Below are 16,428 nucleotides of genomic sequence, written 5' to 3' on the forward strand. Positions count from 1 at the left end.
GGTGAGCCCACTCTGCCTTGGCTGCTTGGAAGCTGGCTTAGCTCCTTCTGAGTTTGAACAACATCACCAGAGGACCCTTACCCGTGAACTCACAACCACCAATCTACAAACACCCAACATACGGCGACTCCTCCCCGTTAAGGGCACAGACCAAGGAGAACAGCAGGGCTCTACTGTCGGCAGGAGGGAGGCAACAAAGGCCGAGGTGTCTGGACCCCCAGCAGCAGCCCCTCACCATCCATTCTGATGAGCACCAGACACTGTAGGCTGGTAGAACTGACTTTATTTACAATGAGGAAAGGAAATGGTCTTACATATGAGCTTGGAGACTGCACAGCACACGGGGATCAGTGGCACATTCCTCTACGGCACTAGCTTTTTTTTTTTTTCCATCCTAAAAAGGGTCTGGGACACCTCCTGCAAAGACCAGGGCCAGCACTGCCCATCATTCCCCAGCAGGAGAGGAGAAACAGCTCGAGTCACAGCAGCTCATACCAGGGCCCGTACAATCCCTGGGGGTGGCTCCACGTGTGGACTCAGTGTGCCAAGTAGGGGAGGGGCAGGGCCTGGACAGGCCAAGAGAGAGGAGGCAAGGACATCCATTCACCACAACATGACCCTCTCTAAAGACCCCTGCCCAGCCCTCAACGCCAGGCTCCAGCTCCAGCGAAGAGCCCCAGGGAGTGGGGTGGGCTCAAGACAGATGTACTCTGCTCCTCTTCTCTCTCGGTCACCCTCCTTGAAGTAACTGGGAGTCTACTGAGGAAGACTGGCAGGGTCCACTGCATCCCAGCTGGGGGTGACTAACCCAAACAAACTGGGGGGGGGGGAGGCAGGACAACTTCACTCGTTCCACTCACACACTTGGCATATGCAACTTTAATCAAACAAACAAAAAAACGGGGGGGGGAAGGGAAAAGTCCCAGATGTACATTAAATGAAAAATTCCGAAGTGTAGACACAAGTAAAGCTTAACAGAGGGAGTCCAGCCACTTTTATGTACAGCTCAAGTTCCAAAAAAGCCATCCTGTGGATCTGTACAAAAGGGTTTATACACAAAGTCTGTACACGAGGCTCTATACATTTATTTCTGCAGAAGGAACCCTTAGGCGCTGCCTCTCACTGAGGCCACCCGCACTTCATTCACACATCTTACAAAAAAAAAACAAAAACGAGGACAAGAGGGCTCGGCAGGCTGGAGGCGAGGCCAGGCCATCCAGCCACCGCTCGCCAGAGGTTCTGCTCCCCGGCCACGCCGGCTTGCCAGAGGTTGTCAGAGAGCGGGACACAGCGTGCTCCGACAGACGGGGAAGCGGCTGGCGCCGTCTGGGCGCCCGGGCACCCGCTGCCCCTCGCCTAGCTCCGCTTCACTGCCTGTACTCCAGCTCATCCACACTGATGACTTTGGAGGGCATTGAGGGCAGGGGCTGCTGCAGCACGTCCGAGCCGAACCACTTGGCTAGGCCCACGGGGGAGGCGCTCCTCTGGCTGGGGCGGTGCTCCAGTTGTGGGGGAATGTGGGGCAGGCCCGGCCGGCCCGACAGGTTCTGGGGGGGTGTCTGGACACCAATGGCTGTTCCCTGCGAGCCGGAGCCTGGGGGATGGAGGACTGCAGAGACAGAAATGGCTGTGAGTGCACAGAGAGGTCTGTCTGGCAGCCGGGCCAGCAAAGCAAGACCAGCACCAAGAGAGGGGCTAAATCTGGGGACGTGCACTCTGCAGGTGGGGACCCCTCATTAAAACACGACACAGATTCCCCACAGTGCCTCTAAACACCTGGCACATTTGGAATAGACTGACAAACCACTCCGTGAGAATCTAGGACACACACAGCCCAGAGCCATCCACTGAGTGGGGTCAGGGCTGAGCCACGTCTAGACGTGCTCACTCCTCACCCCGACATTTGGCAGTGCCTTTGGGGACCACAAAGAGCCACTAGCCAAGCAGCTGGACATCAGGACTGCTGGCTCCCCTGCCCAGCAAGTCACTGATCGAGTGCCTACCATGGCAGGCACCAAGCTCAGCACTGGGGACAAAGAGGAAGGCCAGGCTGGCCCTGCCCTCCAGGACGTCTCCCCAAGCAGGTGGGGGGGGGGCCCAACTACGAGGCAACATAAGGATCCCCTGAAGGGAAGATCTGTGGCAGACCTGACAGTCATCTGCAAGGACAAGAACTGGACCGAGCCACACCCAATTCCAGAGGGGCATCCTCCTCACACCGGGGCCCCACCGGCCAAGAGGCCTGCCCGACCTGGGAGCTCCTAGGTACCCCGCACTGGGGATGTGGTGGAAGGGATTCCCAGTAAGGGAGGAGCTGGGACCAATGGGCCCAAGGCCCACCTACAATAACAGAACTCCTCCTAAATGCTGCTGGGCTCTGTGGCCAGCCTGTCACTGGAGGGCACTGGGCACTAAGAGCACACAGCTGGACGTCTGGCTAGGCTGACCCAGGAACATCCTGGACAGTGCCAGCATCCAGCCTCCCGAACACTGACCCTCGCACCCAGCCAGGGGTGCTTCCTCGTGCTTACCTGACCGCTGCAGCTGCTGCTGCATCACTGCAAGCTGCAGAGGCGTCCCCGAGCGAGGGGTCAAGAGAGGGTGACTGGCTGCAGGGAGGGGGTAAAAGGGCTGCCCCAGCAGAGGGCCGGAGATGCCCTGCAAGTGAGACAAGTCCATCCCAGGAGGAAGCATACCTGTCAGAGGACAGAGGAGACCAAACATTTGGTGAATTCAGGAGCAACCCTGGGGAACACTGAGGGAGAGGAAAGGGTCTTCTGACGTCCGAGTCCCAAAAACTTGGCCTGCGGAGACTTGCCCAAAGTCATGGGCATCAGCAGCTATGAGGAGAAATGTGCTTTGGGCCAACCAAGTGATCTTGGATTCTGGGGCTGAAACTTTCATCTGGTCCAGTGCAGGACCTTACAGACCAGGAAACAGAAGCTGGGACTTGCCCAGGGTCCCGGGGCTGTCGGGGGGTGGGGCCACCTGACTCTAGAGATAAGGATCTTGCATCTGGAGACACCTTGGTTAGGAGTCAACTTGTCCTCATTACAGGGAGGGAAACTGAGGCCCAGCAGGTGAAATGGCCTGGTCCTAACGAAAGGAGGACACAATGAAGCCTGGACGCCCCTACCCCGGGTCTTTCTGCCACCCTGGGTAGGGGGAAAGAGAGCCCACACAGCTCGGGGTAGTGATGGTCAGTCTTCTAAAGCCCAGGGTCCAGACACTAACAATGCTCAGGAGTACAGCCAAACAGCTGGGCCCAGCTGCCCCTACAAAAGAGAAACTCACCAGCTTGAAGCAGAGATGGAAGATGCTGAGGATGGACCCCCTGGGCTAGCATCCTTTGGACCAGTCCTGGGTGAAACTGATGAGCAGGCCGGACAATTGGAACATGGGAGACGAGTGGGACCTGGTGGACAGGCCGGAGGAAAGGGGCCCCGGGCACTGGGGAGGCCAGCGTGGGGGTCTTTCTGCCTGCTGCCTTAGGCCGGTAGTCCTGTTCTTTGGTGAAGCGGCTGGTCTGGGACAAGGGGGTGGAAGATGTCGATCGCTGCAGTGTGGACAGTTTGGGGTTCATGGGAGGGGAAGTGTCGCGGTCTGGATTCGCCATGGAACTCAACAGAAGGTTTTCTGCAATGATGCAAAATGCTCTATTACGACATTGGCCCAAGACCCCCTAAATCACGTTTGTAGAACTGACTTCAGTGAGCCTTGCCAGACCCTGTCTTACGTTAGCTCAGTCCAAGGAAGGAGGGGTGGGCAAGAATGTTTTCATCGTGCAGGTGGGACATGTGTCCAGAGGGACGCCAGTGATACATGTTACGGTCACCAGGGGGCCCAGGACCCCAGGTTCTCGCCCTCCAGTCCAGTCCCAAGGTGGCTCATATTTACCACATGACCTGGCCCTTATTCACCCTGCCATAGAGTCTGGCGACAGAACGGGCGTCAGACAGGGCATCAGGGCCTCACTCTCGCCACAGCGTCCGAGGCTCTGCTCCCTCTAGTCTAGACTGACAGGTGCCCCTTCCTCCACACTCGCCTCACCTGGCAGGAGCTCTTGGCCCTCTCCCCACCACACTGGCTCACCCTGTCCTCTCCAGGTCAGACTCCCAGGAAGGTCTGAATTGAGGCTGCCTCCAATCTGACCACATCTGCTCATCCTACTAGGCTCAGGACCCAGACCTCCCACACGGTCTCCCCAATTAAAGGACATTCCTCATGTTCTTGTGAGACGAGGCAGGAGCCCAGTTCAGGCCCGGGGGGCATCAGCTTGGCTACTGTTAGACTCACTCTATTCAACAGTCAGCCCTCCTGGAAAAGCCTGGATTTCTACAGTGGTATTGTCCACCAAGGACCTCAAGGCTGGAGAATTACAGCCGTCATTTAGGGCGACCCCTTCATTACAGGGGCCAGTGAAGTGCTTCACCTAAAGTTCCCCAGGTGGTGACCAGGCTCAGACTCTCCCCAGCCCACTTCTCGTCAGGGTCAGTCAGCACTGCCTTTCCCCTATTCGTCACCTACTAAGCAAGGACGCCTTCCTAAAGACCAGCTCTCTCCCCAGGACAGACCATGGGCCAGAGCCCACTTCAGCCATGCCAGGAAGAACCCAACAGAGGAACAAGCCCTTCCCCCGCATCTCAGGGGCCCTAGACAATTCTTCCCGTTACCAACGACATCACAAAGACAAGTCTCAAGACCTGCGCGGGCTGACCTGAGCTACAGGGACCCAGAGAGCACGTCACAACCCGTCTGTTCCTGTGGCCCACCCTTCCGGCCTGGCTCAGTACCTTCGTTTGCCCTCTGGCCTTCTTCTTTGCCATCGCCAGCTGGCTTTCCAGAAGCGGGGTCTTCCTTGTTCTTCTCTTTGCTTTCATACATCCTGCGTATCACTGAGGTAGGAGTGAAGGAAGGAGAGAGCTACGAACAAAAGCAACCAGAGTCAAACGTCCAGCCTGTGACTCCCCATGCCCCACACCCGGGCCAGGCCAAGGCCATCATCCAGGCTTGCCTCCCCTCTCACGCTGACCACGGAACAGCCTAGCAGTCGACTCCCCATCTGCCTCCCCTCGCTTGGGCATGTCAAGGCCAAGACAAAGGGACCTCAGACACCATCTAAACCAGTCCACTCTCTCCCTGTTACCGATGAGGAAACCGAGGACCAGGAGGATAGAGGCCGACAGACTATCCTATGTGAATTCATTAAAAACGTGTGTAATGTCGGCCAGAACAAGCCCGAGCACAGCGTCTGCGACAAAGGCCACAGGATCATCCAGTGCAGTCTGGGGCTGGGCCCCTCAGATGTCCTCTTGGTGGGAGGCCCCACACTAGGTCACGCCCGTGTGCTCGGCTCAAATGCTCCTCTACTCCCCTTCTGTCCAGAAGGATTCCCACGTCAGCTTCCTAACCTTTTCTTCTCCCCCTTCTCCTGTATCACGCTGCGTCTCAGTTCCTCTGGGACAATGACAGTCCCCTCAAAACTCCACCCCACCTGGGGAAGCCCTCTTCATACAAGGGGATATTTGATAACTCAGGTCTGCCACCAATGTAGGCAGGAACCCACAAGAAATCTGAATTGGGGACAGCTAGGTGGCACAGTGGATAGAGCACTGGCCCTGAAGTCAGGAGGACCTGGGTTCAAATTCAGCCTCAGACACACAACACTCACTAGCTGTGTGACTCTGCGCAAACCGCTGAACCCTAATTGACTCACCAAAAAAAAAAAAAGAGAAATCTAAATTGGAAAGTTGAGCCAAATCATCTCTTTGATCACAGCCACGGCCTGCACAAGCCATCTGCTGTAATACAGTGAGCTAACAAGGCTTAGGTTTGGGAACAAGCTGGTTCAAGGATGAGCTTAGGTCAGTCTGGAGAAGTTTATAGACCAGCCTCAGGATGATGAACTATTTGGCCACAGAAATGATGGAAGGACCATCTAAGTCATGGAAGGAAACCCCCCCCCCATGAAGAGGGGCCCCCAAAGCACCAGCAGGGATCCTCCAGTACGGCCATTCACCCCTGCGGAGAGGGCCCCTTCCTCCCAAGTCCGACGACATGGACCAGCTTGGTGGTTTTTACCGCCCCTCCACGGACTGACGGCTTCTTTCGGCCATCTCAAACCCAACACTGACAACGCACCCTACTACATATGCTCTGCAAGGAAGGTCTTACCTCAGGGCACGGAGGCTCCAAGAAGGGGCGGACAACTCAGGCTCTCCACAGAAACACATTTTTGCACACGGCTAACGTGGGAAATGCGTTTTGTTTGACCCCTCGTATTGTTTACAAGGGGGTGTGTGTGTACGTGAGCAGGGAGAGTAAATAATGTCAGGTAAGTGAAGAAGAAAAAACAAAAAAGGGCCAAGAGAAAACAAGGCTCTGAGGCTGCTCTCTTCCCCACCTCCTGTCCTGTACTCTACCAATTACAGTCTCTTCATTCTCAATGGGGCAATGACCCCCATTCTTTTTGGGGTTTTTTTAGGTAATTGGGGTTAAGTGACTTGCCCAGAGTCACACAGCTAGTGAATGTTGTGTGTTTGAGGCCGGATTTGAACTCGGGTCCTTCTGACTTCAGGGCCAGTGCTCTATCTACCGTACCATCTAGCTGCCCGATGACCCCCATTCTTTTTTTTTTTTTTTGGTTAGGCAATGGGATTAAGTAACTTGTCCAGGGTCACACAGCTAGTAAGTGTTATGTGTCTGAGGCCGGATTTGAACTCAGTTCCTCCTGAATCCAGCGCCGGTGCTCTATCCACTGTGCCACCTAGCTGCCCGATGACCCCCATTCTCCAAAACTACATGTGAACCCCAAGGCCTCAGTGGTGGGGGTGGGAGTGAAGCATGGGATAAGCGTGGATGCCTCCCACTCACTCACCATGCTCGTGACAGCCGCAGCAGGAGCGGGAGAAGCAGAGTTCCCTCGATGCACAGGGGCTGGCGACTTGGCCACACGCTGCTGCCTGTCAACAAAGGTCAGCCAGTCAGCGAGACCAGTGGGCTCTGACCACAGGCCTCCCCCAGTCCTGCCTCCAAGCCGGCCTGAGGATCAGACTATTGAGGAGCCACTGAGGGCTCTGCCATGCCAGGGGGCACATGCCGATGGCCCTGCCCCTTGGACAGCTCTCAGGGCTGGCCCTGTTTCCACCCCGGATGCTCTCCTGCTTTGCTCTGGTTCCGCACCACGCTCCCCAGACCAAAGCTGGCCTCGAATGGGAGCTCGCTCTGGCACACGCTCCGTTCCCATGGGCTGGCCAATTTATCTTCACACTGCTGTCCCCCTCTTCTCCCAGCCTGCTGAGGAGATTGGGGCACACGAGGAGACCAAACACTGTGACAGCCTTTACCTTCAGCCTGGCAACAGGCCTCAGTCTCCCCAATGTCTCAAGCTCCCCCAACCCAGCCCTCTGGCTTGTTCCCTCAAGATTTTGCCTGTCTCCCTTCCATGCTGTTTCCCATCTACTAGAGATTAGTGTGCGTGGGCAGCTTCTACATCTGCTAAGTCCTCAAACATCTGGAATCTGGGTCTGATGGCCACAGAGTGGCGAGCTCTTCCCCAATATGGGCCTTCCCTAGCTACCCAAGTCTTCTCTATTCTTAACCAGCTAGCCCCAACTATTCCCCTCCAGTGACCGTCGGCTCTTTTCCCAGCCATACCTCTTCTTTCCAAAGTGACCAATGATCTCAATGGCCAACTCTGATGGTATTTTCTCGGGGCTCCCCATTCCAACCTCTCTGCAGGACCCCAGGTCACTGGCCAGGGCATCCTCTGAGAAGCCTGCTCGCTTCTCTCTGGGCTCCCTATTCACTCCTCAGCCCCTCTAACTCTGGGTGCTCCCCAAGGACCTGGCCCGGGCCTTCTCTCCACATTCTCTTGATAACTTCATCAGCTCTCATGGGTTTTACTATCCTCTCCCATAATGCTAAATTAAGGTGTGCTCTCAGTCCAGCCCAAATCTCTCCCTAAGCCTCAAGGCCAATTTTGGCTCCCAAATCTCTCACACTCACCATGTCCAAAACAGACCTCACTTTTCTACACAAAAGTAGCAGCCATCTTTCCAGGCTCCCAGGCTTTGTACCCTCGACATCACCACTGACACTCTTCTCCCACCTCTGACGTATCTAAACCACCGTCACATGTTTCCACTTCTCCCTCTCCTACAAAGGCAGCACCCTAGTTTAAGCTTAGCACCCCCCTCACCTCTAGCCAGCCTTGGCTATGGCACTGACTTCAAATTTCATCGCCCTCCAATTCATTTTCCACACACTTTCTCCTCGAATGACTTTCCTAAAGCACAATAAGAAAGTGGTTTCCCATCACCTTGAGGAGGAAACACCAAGGAGCCCATCTGGCTTTCAGACCCTCTACAACCCGGTTGTGGCCTCTCTCTCCAGTCTCATACATCAGTCTCCTGTGCCATGCTGTATGAATCTGGCCCAGCCAGACCTAGGCTTTTCTCTGTGCTGACTGCCCCTCCTCTGCAATCCCTGGGGAAGGGTGGGGGGTGGGGGGGAGCCCCACCACCCTCCAAAAAAATAAAACAAACCAATAAGAACCCCACAGAGGGGGTCTCACTGCTTGCATTCCTAGCATCTGGAACACAGTAGGCACTTAATAAACGCCTGCTGATTGATCCATTTGTGCATGGCTGGTCTCCCAACATCTAGAGGGATGTTTTCTCCTCATCTTCACCTTCTCTGGGACGCAGCGGGATAAAGTGACTGGAGAGTCAGAACCTGGGTTCCACCCTCGTCTCAGCTCCTGGACAGTTATATCTCATCTCCTTTAAAACGAGGCAGTCGTAGCACACGGCTTTCCCAGCTCTACATCCTCAGACGCACTGGCAGCCAAGGCCTAGATGAGCTGATGTCTCTCTCCTCCAGCTCCAAGTTTTCTCTCCTCTAATGGTCCTCACCCTCTCATTCCTTCCTTCACTGTGCACATCTGCACCTCTGGGTCAGACTGGCACGTCCTGCATTTGTGCATCTAGACCTCCCTACACTCACTCGCCAGCATAAGGCGCGGGGCCGCCATTTTTCAAGTCTGTGGCCCCAGTGCCTAGCCTAGCAAAATGTAGAGTAACTGAGACCTGGACAATATCCCTGGGGCTAAATAAGGCTTAAACAGTCTGGTATGGAGGCAGATGAGCCACTTCTATTTCTAATGCTGGCAAGAAAGTTACCCAAGCACACCACACAGGAGACTCTGATCCTTATTTTCTGACCCTAAGGAAGTCATAAGTCCCCAGAGTGGCCTACAGTCCCAGACCCAGGCAGTGTTCCCCTCCCCCCCCTTTAGAAGGGCAGCTCCTTGAGGGCAGGCCTCTGACTGCTTTTCTAAATCCGCCACTTAGCCCAGGACCAGAACTAGTAAGTGCTCGGTGTTTGCTGACTTTGGATGGCACTATCCCTGCCTACAGTCACACGAGACAAGGATGGTCAGGGAATGCAGCCTTAGGTCAATCGTCTCAAACCCAACAGGAAGAGAATCACCACCTGCAGAAGCAAAGGCGGCCAAAGCAGCCTCTTCGGGGAGGGGGAGGAAGCCAAAGCCTTCATGATCCTGTCCACACATGGACAGCAAGGACCATCCCACACTTTAGGGAAGAACAAACTCTGGTCCAGAAGGTGTATTTTGAGTCTGACTGCTGAGATGCATGTCCATCCACCAGACATGAGATGCGTCCAAAACAGAAACAACCCAAGACAAAAGATTAGATGCCTACGTCTGGGGGGTTGGGGGTGGGGTGCCAACGAGAGCTCTTGTTCCAAGAGGCATCCAGACCCTTGTCCCAACTTGGAGAGGTTTGAAGACCAAAGATGAAGGCAGCAGAGCCCAGGTCTGGCATTCAAAGCTCTTCCAAATCTGGCCCCAACCCACTTTTCTCACCCGGTCTCCTACTGCTTCCCCTAAGTTCCAGCCAAACCAGATGATCTGTTAATCCTTCCTGAACGGATTCTTCCTGTTCCAAGTTCCCCTCCCTTTTCTGACACTCATGCTGAGGATGCAGCCCCTCTTCTCCCCACCCATGCCAATGCCTCCCCTCCACAAAGCCTGCCTCGCGTCCTTCCTTCCCAACCCCCAAATCTGAGAGAAGAGGAGAGCTCTGCATTCACCCTCCTCCATTCTGTACAGGTCAGTCTACACGTCTCTCGTATCCCCAACATGTTAGAGACACTCAAGTACGGGGGACCCCAACTTGCTCTGCTTTGTCTCCCCAACACCGGCACAAAGCCCACCCACCCCGCATGAGGAGGCACTTCATACTGGTGCCTCCCTTTTGCCCAAGGCCAGCCTTCCATGCTCTCCCCCAGTGCAGTCTGGCCCTGCTGTGGCTTACATGCTGAGGTCCACTCTCTCCAGGTCATCCACTGACCCCACCCACACCTAGAAGCCTCTTTCCTCACCTCTTCAGTAAGCCCTCCCAGATTACAGCCTTCTATGTGTACCTTTTCCCCACTAGAATGGAGCTCTCTGAGGGCAGGGCTGGTCTCTTCTGTCAGTGTGCCTAGCCCACACACAAGTGCTAAATAAATGCATCAAAACCCCACGTATCCAGAGGAGCCTGATCAACAGCATTCACTACGCACCTGTGGGACAAAGAAAAGACCACGCCCTGCTCCCATGGAGCTTATCAATAATTCCTTCATTTCCACGTAGGCCAGCCCAGCTCCCGCCCGTAAAAGCGCACCTGTTCCTAAAGCCATCTCTGCTTTTGTCCATCGGGGGCTTGCCGAAGCCGGGCTGGTAAAAGCTGGCCGCCTGCACGGCCAGCTCGTGGGGCAGGCCGAGCCCCTCCAGGGCAGGGTGCTGCAGCTCCAGCTGGCTCATCTGCTCCAGAACAGAGAACAGGTCAGCAGGACAGAGCCAGGCCTCCTCCACGATGCCCCGCCCCCACCCTCGGGGGGTCTAACGGCAGGAAAACAGCCCCATACAATGGGTTCGGAAGGAATGCTATTTCTATAAACATTAAGCTTGGGCCAGGTAGAACCATAATTCTAGATTCATGGACGCACACAAGTATCCAGATCCAGAACCGAACCCCCAGAGCCACCTGCTTCTCAAGGAGCTCGGCCTGACCTGGGCAGCAACAGGGCTCATTGACTTGCGCATTCCATGAAACGGATCTCCAAGCAACTGCTGAGAACTGGGTCCGAAACCTGCGCAGAACGTGAGGAGAACGTCAGCCAGAACAGACAGCATGGGTGTGACAGGCCCTGCCAGTGCCCCTGTGCCACCACAAACTGGCCAAGGGGCAGTCAGGGCAGAAGCACAGGCGTCGACTCCAAGAGAACGAGGCTCTGCAGGGGGACTTTCTAGGCCACGCTGTGCCAAACATTTACCTGGATTCATTTTATCTGTCAATACTCATGCTTGTCTTGCCCACAGAACGCAAGCCCCCCGAGCACAGAGACAGCTTGGCTTCAGTCTCCCTTCTGTGTCCCTAGTGCTTATCCTATGGTCAGGGAGAAGGCCACCAGGCTGCATCTCACCAGACCCAGGCGTCCGTGGTACCCAAGACAGCCCTTCACCCCAAAGGGTCCATTTGGTTCCTTCATCCTCCCTCAGCTACTACAGGTCAAGTTTAAGAAGCCCTGGGAAGGAAGGTCCATTCCCCTAGAGGTGTTTGCAAATCTGCTTGTGGCGGAGAAGGCTTTAAGGCCTGGTATGAGCCAGGGAGAGAGGGTAACCATTTATTAGTAGTTTTACAGAGAAATGAAGGCTCAAGGAGGACAAGGCAATAGACAGCGGGACCATGATGAAATAACTAACAACAAAAAAAAAAATGGGGCTGAATCCTGGCTTTGATGCTCACTGGACGCAAGAACGTCCCTGCATCTCCCTGAGCCTTAATTTGCTTATCTGTAAAATGGACCGCTACTTATACTTTACAATGTCCCTCAACATGCTAGCAAGAGAAGGGCCTGGGTTAGCCTCCAAGCCTCAGAAACACACAAGCTGTCAATGGTAACACTGGCTACAACCAAAATCCTGGAGCCCCCCAACCCCTCTCAGCTGCCCCGGCACATCTTGCAGAGCCAAAAAGATCACATCTTCTCCCCCACCAGGGCATGCCTGCACAGAGGGAACAGAACGAACGTGCATGGCCTAGCGCGTACTCAATCTTGCAGAGCTCTACTTACCGATAGGTGACGGTATCCTTGGGCGCAGGTAGTCTGCAGAGGCTGCTCGGGCTGGAAACGCCTGCGAAATGGGAGGAGAGGGGGCTCTCTGGCCCAGCAGTGATGCTGCTGTCGGCTCCAGGCTCCCCATAAGGCCACTCAGGAGATGAGAAGAAGCAGGTCTCGTAACTGGTGGACCCAGAAGCTCCTGGACAGAAAGGGGAACCGAGTAATGAACTCGTTTCTTCCCCCAGCACACGTGTGTGTGCACACATGCACAATCCCTCAGATGAACACTCAAGAAGCACTTCCCATAACTACTTGCAGAAAAGATCAAGTCCCTTATGAATAAGCAACTATCTCCAGCAACACAAAAGTGCCAAGGCACGTATGTCACACCTGCAGAGCTGGCCACACTGCATGTGGTGCACTCCCCCCCCCCAAAGGCAGGCCTGGGCCCAGCAGGCCACAGTCCCTGGGAGCCTCGGACTACCGACCAAGAGGAGAGGGGCCTTCCGGTCAGGAGAACATCTCCTCCTTCCCTAGGAAGGGCCCCAAATGGCAGGAAGGCACATCCGATGGAGCCGACGACCCTGTCGACTCATATCTCAGGAGCTTGGCATGATGGGGGAAAAGCCTCCTCGAGCCAAGGTGAGTCACTTTCATGTTTTCTCTTCTCAGTTTAACCAAAAGCAGCCCAAGGGGACAGGAGTGAGTCCATGCACTAGAAGAGATGCAAACTTAAGCCTCAGAAGAAGAAATACCTGTAAGATGTTCTTAGGGAGAGCCTGCCCTGGGATCTCAGTGTGGGACATCAAATGGCTTTCAAGGTTTCGCTAAAAGTCAGAGGAAAACGTCACTTAACCTTTGTGCGCATAATTAACTCGAGTTAAAAGTCAAGAAAGACAAGAAAAAGAGCATCCCTTGTCCCCTCCACCCAAACCTCACTATAATTCAATCCTACTTTCATTGGGCATTTTCAAATTTTATGAACCTAGTATCATAGGGATTCCCCCAAAGCAGAGAAATCTCACACACACACACACACACACACACACACACACACACACACACACACACACAGGTCTGTTGCTCCCAGGCTCTCTGAGCTAACATCACCATCCTCCTGGCAAGCATCTGCAGGCAAGAGGTTAGCCTCACACGCCACTGCCTCCAAAGGCAATACTACCACCATTCAGACACAGACTGAAGCGACGGGCTGAGAAGAAAGTGAGCGTCCAAGCCAGGACCCTCCATTTGGCCGAGCGTTGGTTATATTTCAAAGAGAACTCTGAGTTCCAAACATAAATATACCTGCCTTATGGGCACAGAATAATACCCACTCTGGCCCTGCTCCAATGTTACTTGGTGCATCGAGCTTTCAGCATCTCCCAGCTGCTGTCCTAGACCAATCTCCTTGTATTCTTGCCCTCCTCGGCTCCCTACTCTAATAGTGTTTTATCCATAACTCTACCAGGCATTTATACTTCATTCTCTGTTAGAGCAATCCAGGTGTCTTGACTCTCCTAAGCCAAGAAAGGATTTGTAAAACCACAGGCTCAGGCCTCTGTCCACTAGACATTTGAAATATTTATTGAATCAAAGTTCTTCTTGTCCCCTTCGTTTCTCAACCAACAAGACGAAAAACAATCCACTGGAGAGACAACTGGGCCCTTCCTTTTCTGATATTAGGCACAACCAAGTTCCACCCCCATTCAAATTCCAGCATGCTAGGGGAAAAGCAATGGAGAAAGCCCTGAGCTCCTGCAGGGGGCTTGGGAGGGCCCTGACCAAGCCAACTCCTCCACAGGGAGCTCAGTGCTTACTTCTTGGGGGAGTCCTTCCTGCTCGTCGGGGAGGGGGGGAGAGCAAGGAGCTGCACCCCCCCCCCCGCCCTGGCAGGTCTTCAGCTGCTTCAGCCAGCTCTAAAGCTGGTGGCTTTTCCTGCTGGTTTAGGGACTGGACTCTAGCACAAATTACAGGGTCTCACCAAGGAAGTGGCCAAGAAAAGGAAGTTATTTTAGGCCCGTTACCTCACATGGTTCAACACCTCAAATCTGAATTCAAGCACAACAGATTTCTACTTGTACAAAGAAAACAGAGCTGAACCCCTAGAGATCATGCGGGATGGTAAGGTCTCTAAATAGCCCACTCAACTACAAGGAAGCCGATTCAGCAGCTGTTCAAGTACTCTACAACAACATGGAAATTCAAAGAGGCTCACTTTTGTGCCCTCCCCTTAGGCTGGGCTCAATCGGAACTCCTATTTACACCATCGCTGGAGAAAAGGCAAACATGAATGATGTGGGGCAGCAGGGTGGTACAGTGGGTACAGTTCCAGGGCTGGGAGTCAGGAAGACCTGAGTTCAAATCCATCCTCAGACATTTACTAGCTGTGTGACCTTGGACAAGTCTTAACCTCTGCCTCAGTTTTCTCATCTGCAAAACGGAATTATAACAGCACCTACCTCCCAGGGTGGTTGAGAGGCCCAACAGAGATAATTGTAAAGTACTTAGCACAGTGCCTGGCACATAGTAAGTACAAAGCAAACATTAGTGATTACCGTCCTCCTCTGTAACGAACCCCTTCAAGCAGGTAGTGGCGGCTCATTTTATTAACTGATATAGGATATGTACACCAGGAATATAAAACCCAAAGGTGACACTGCAACCTAGGAATATGCAAACTCAGATTTCATCCAGTGTCGGTGGAGGTTTTCTTAGATCATCTGGGCCTAGCCCATAACCTTTCTACGGATCGAGCAAGAGAGACGCTTCTGGCCAAACTCTTTCCAGATCACGTGATCTTTCTCAGTGCTGGGGGGCCACAAAGCTGGAAGAGCTGAAAACCACTACCCGTCCCAGCCCCAGCCTCTCAAGTCAGCTGGAAAACCATCCATGTGCAGTACATCAGAAGCCTGTGAACATGCTTGGTCTTCTGGTCACTATTTCAAGAGAACTGGCTGCCTTGGTCATCAGCCGATGACCTTTAAACACACAATTCTGAGCAGGCTACCTGCCCAAGGGGTCCGGGAGAACACCACCAAGGTAAACAGCCCCAGCTCGACACAACAGAAGGTACAGAGGGGACATTTTAGAGCCCCACAGAATGGGCGGCACCTGGTAAAGCCCTTAGTAAACGTTTAGGCCCAGGGGTCTATGGTTCAGGTCCCTTCCAGCTCTGCATCTGTGACATTCACCAGAGACTAAATCCTTCAGATCCCCCCCAAAAGGCAAATTCTAACCCCGCGGCCATCACACACCATCTGCACTTTTCTGAGATGCTCTCTTCAGAGAGACGGCGTCAGCAGGCCTCCAAGGTCTAAAACCATTTGGAGGGCAACATCTTATGTTCAGTCTATACGGCAACGCCTAGAGAATCCACCTATTAAGAAGAGGGAAAATCCCATTACTCAGACACCTTCTAATAGTGTGGCTGGCCATGAGGACATCCCATTGACGGGACACATGGAAGCCACTTAACAGCCATGTGGAGCAGGGAGACAGAAGGCACGAGAAACAACTGCCACATCTCTGAAGGGGGCAGAGCACTCTAGGCCTCTGGCCTGAAGGCAGGCAGGGCCCCTTCCAGGAAGGACCAAGCAGAAAACGGCCATCTGCAGTTTTTATCACAGAGATGCTCATGCTCCCCATTACCAAGGGCACAGAGAGGCAACAATCTCCTGGGCCGAACACAGTCCACAGAAGCGGCTAGAATGACATGAGAGCCAGCTCACTGACATTTTTGTCACCGAAGTTTCACAGGTATACAGTTGAAGCATTTCCAGTGTGCTGACTGCAAACAGAACACACTGTCTTTTCTCACCAGCATGAGAGGAAACTAACCTCCAGGCAACAATGTGCCACCCCAGAGTCCCCCCGCCCTGCTTGCTTCTCAGGGGGCAGCCTTGACTGCATCTGACCTTCCCATCACCTAGTCCTCAGAGGACACGGGGCTTCCCGCCCAAGACGGCAGCCAGGCTTCACTGGGACAACCCAGCACGACATCGAAACGGGTTACATTCCCTTAGTTGTTAATGAAAAAGACAAAATGTTTAGCCAGACTAGAGCCACCCCATCATAGAGCCCAGAGATCAGCCTCCTCTTCTGTCCTCAGAAGCCCCAAGGCCTGCTGTCATGCTAGAGTACTGGCTCCAGGGTCCAAGGGCCAACCTTTTATCCTCCCAAGGCCTCAGTTTTGCTATCCGTAAACAGGGAAGCCGGCCAAACTGGTTGACAGCTATAACCCAATGACCTTGAACCTACTCCTAGCTCCTTTCTGATACCAAGTTTGCGACCCACTGT

General features: G+C 54.0%; 1 protein-coding gene across 6 annotated transcripts in view; it reads right to left on the minus strand.

Moving 5' to 3' along the window:
• Positions 1-266: 266 nt before the first annotated feature.
• Positions 267-16,428, minus strand: part of EIF4ENIF1 (eukaryotic translation initiation factor 4E nuclear import factor 1) — a 48,632-nt gene continuing 32,470 nt past the window's right edge. For 4 of the 6 annotated variants that reach the window (XM_020996388.2, XM_020996383.2, XM_020996384.2 and 1 more), the window contains exons 11-19: positions 12,888-12,959; positions 12,145-12,331; positions 11,081-11,160; positions 10,692-10,831; positions 6,878-6,962; positions 4,794-4,923; positions 3,295-3,636; positions 2,532-2,696; positions 267-1,609 (exon numbers count right to left, since the gene is read on the minus strand). In XM_020996388.2, the coding sequence (XP_020852047.1) occupies positions 1,368-1,609; positions 2,532-2,696; positions 3,295-3,636; positions 4,794-4,923; positions 6,878-6,962; positions 10,692-10,831; positions 11,081-11,160; positions 12,145-12,331; positions 12,888-12,959 (1,443 nt within the window). In that variant the 3' untranslated portion in view covers positions 267-1,367. The remainder of the gene's footprint in view (positions 1,610-2,531; positions 2,697-3,294; positions 3,637-4,793; positions 4,924-6,877; positions 6,963-10,691; positions 10,832-11,080; positions 11,161-12,144; positions 12,332-12,887; positions 12,960-16,428) is intronic. The other 2 variants (XM_020996390.2, XM_020996389.2) reach the window with 1 other exon arrangement.

Source organism: Phascolarctos cinereus, unplaced genomic scaffold (genome assembly GCF_003287225.1).
Source record: "Phascolarctos cinereus isolate Bilbo 61053 unplaced genomic scaffold, phaCin_HiC Scaffold_4;HRSCAF=312, whole genome shotgun sequence".
NCBI classification, from domain to species: Eukaryota; Metazoa; Chordata; class Mammalia; order Diprotodontia; family Phascolarctidae; genus Phascolarctos; species Phascolarctos cinereus.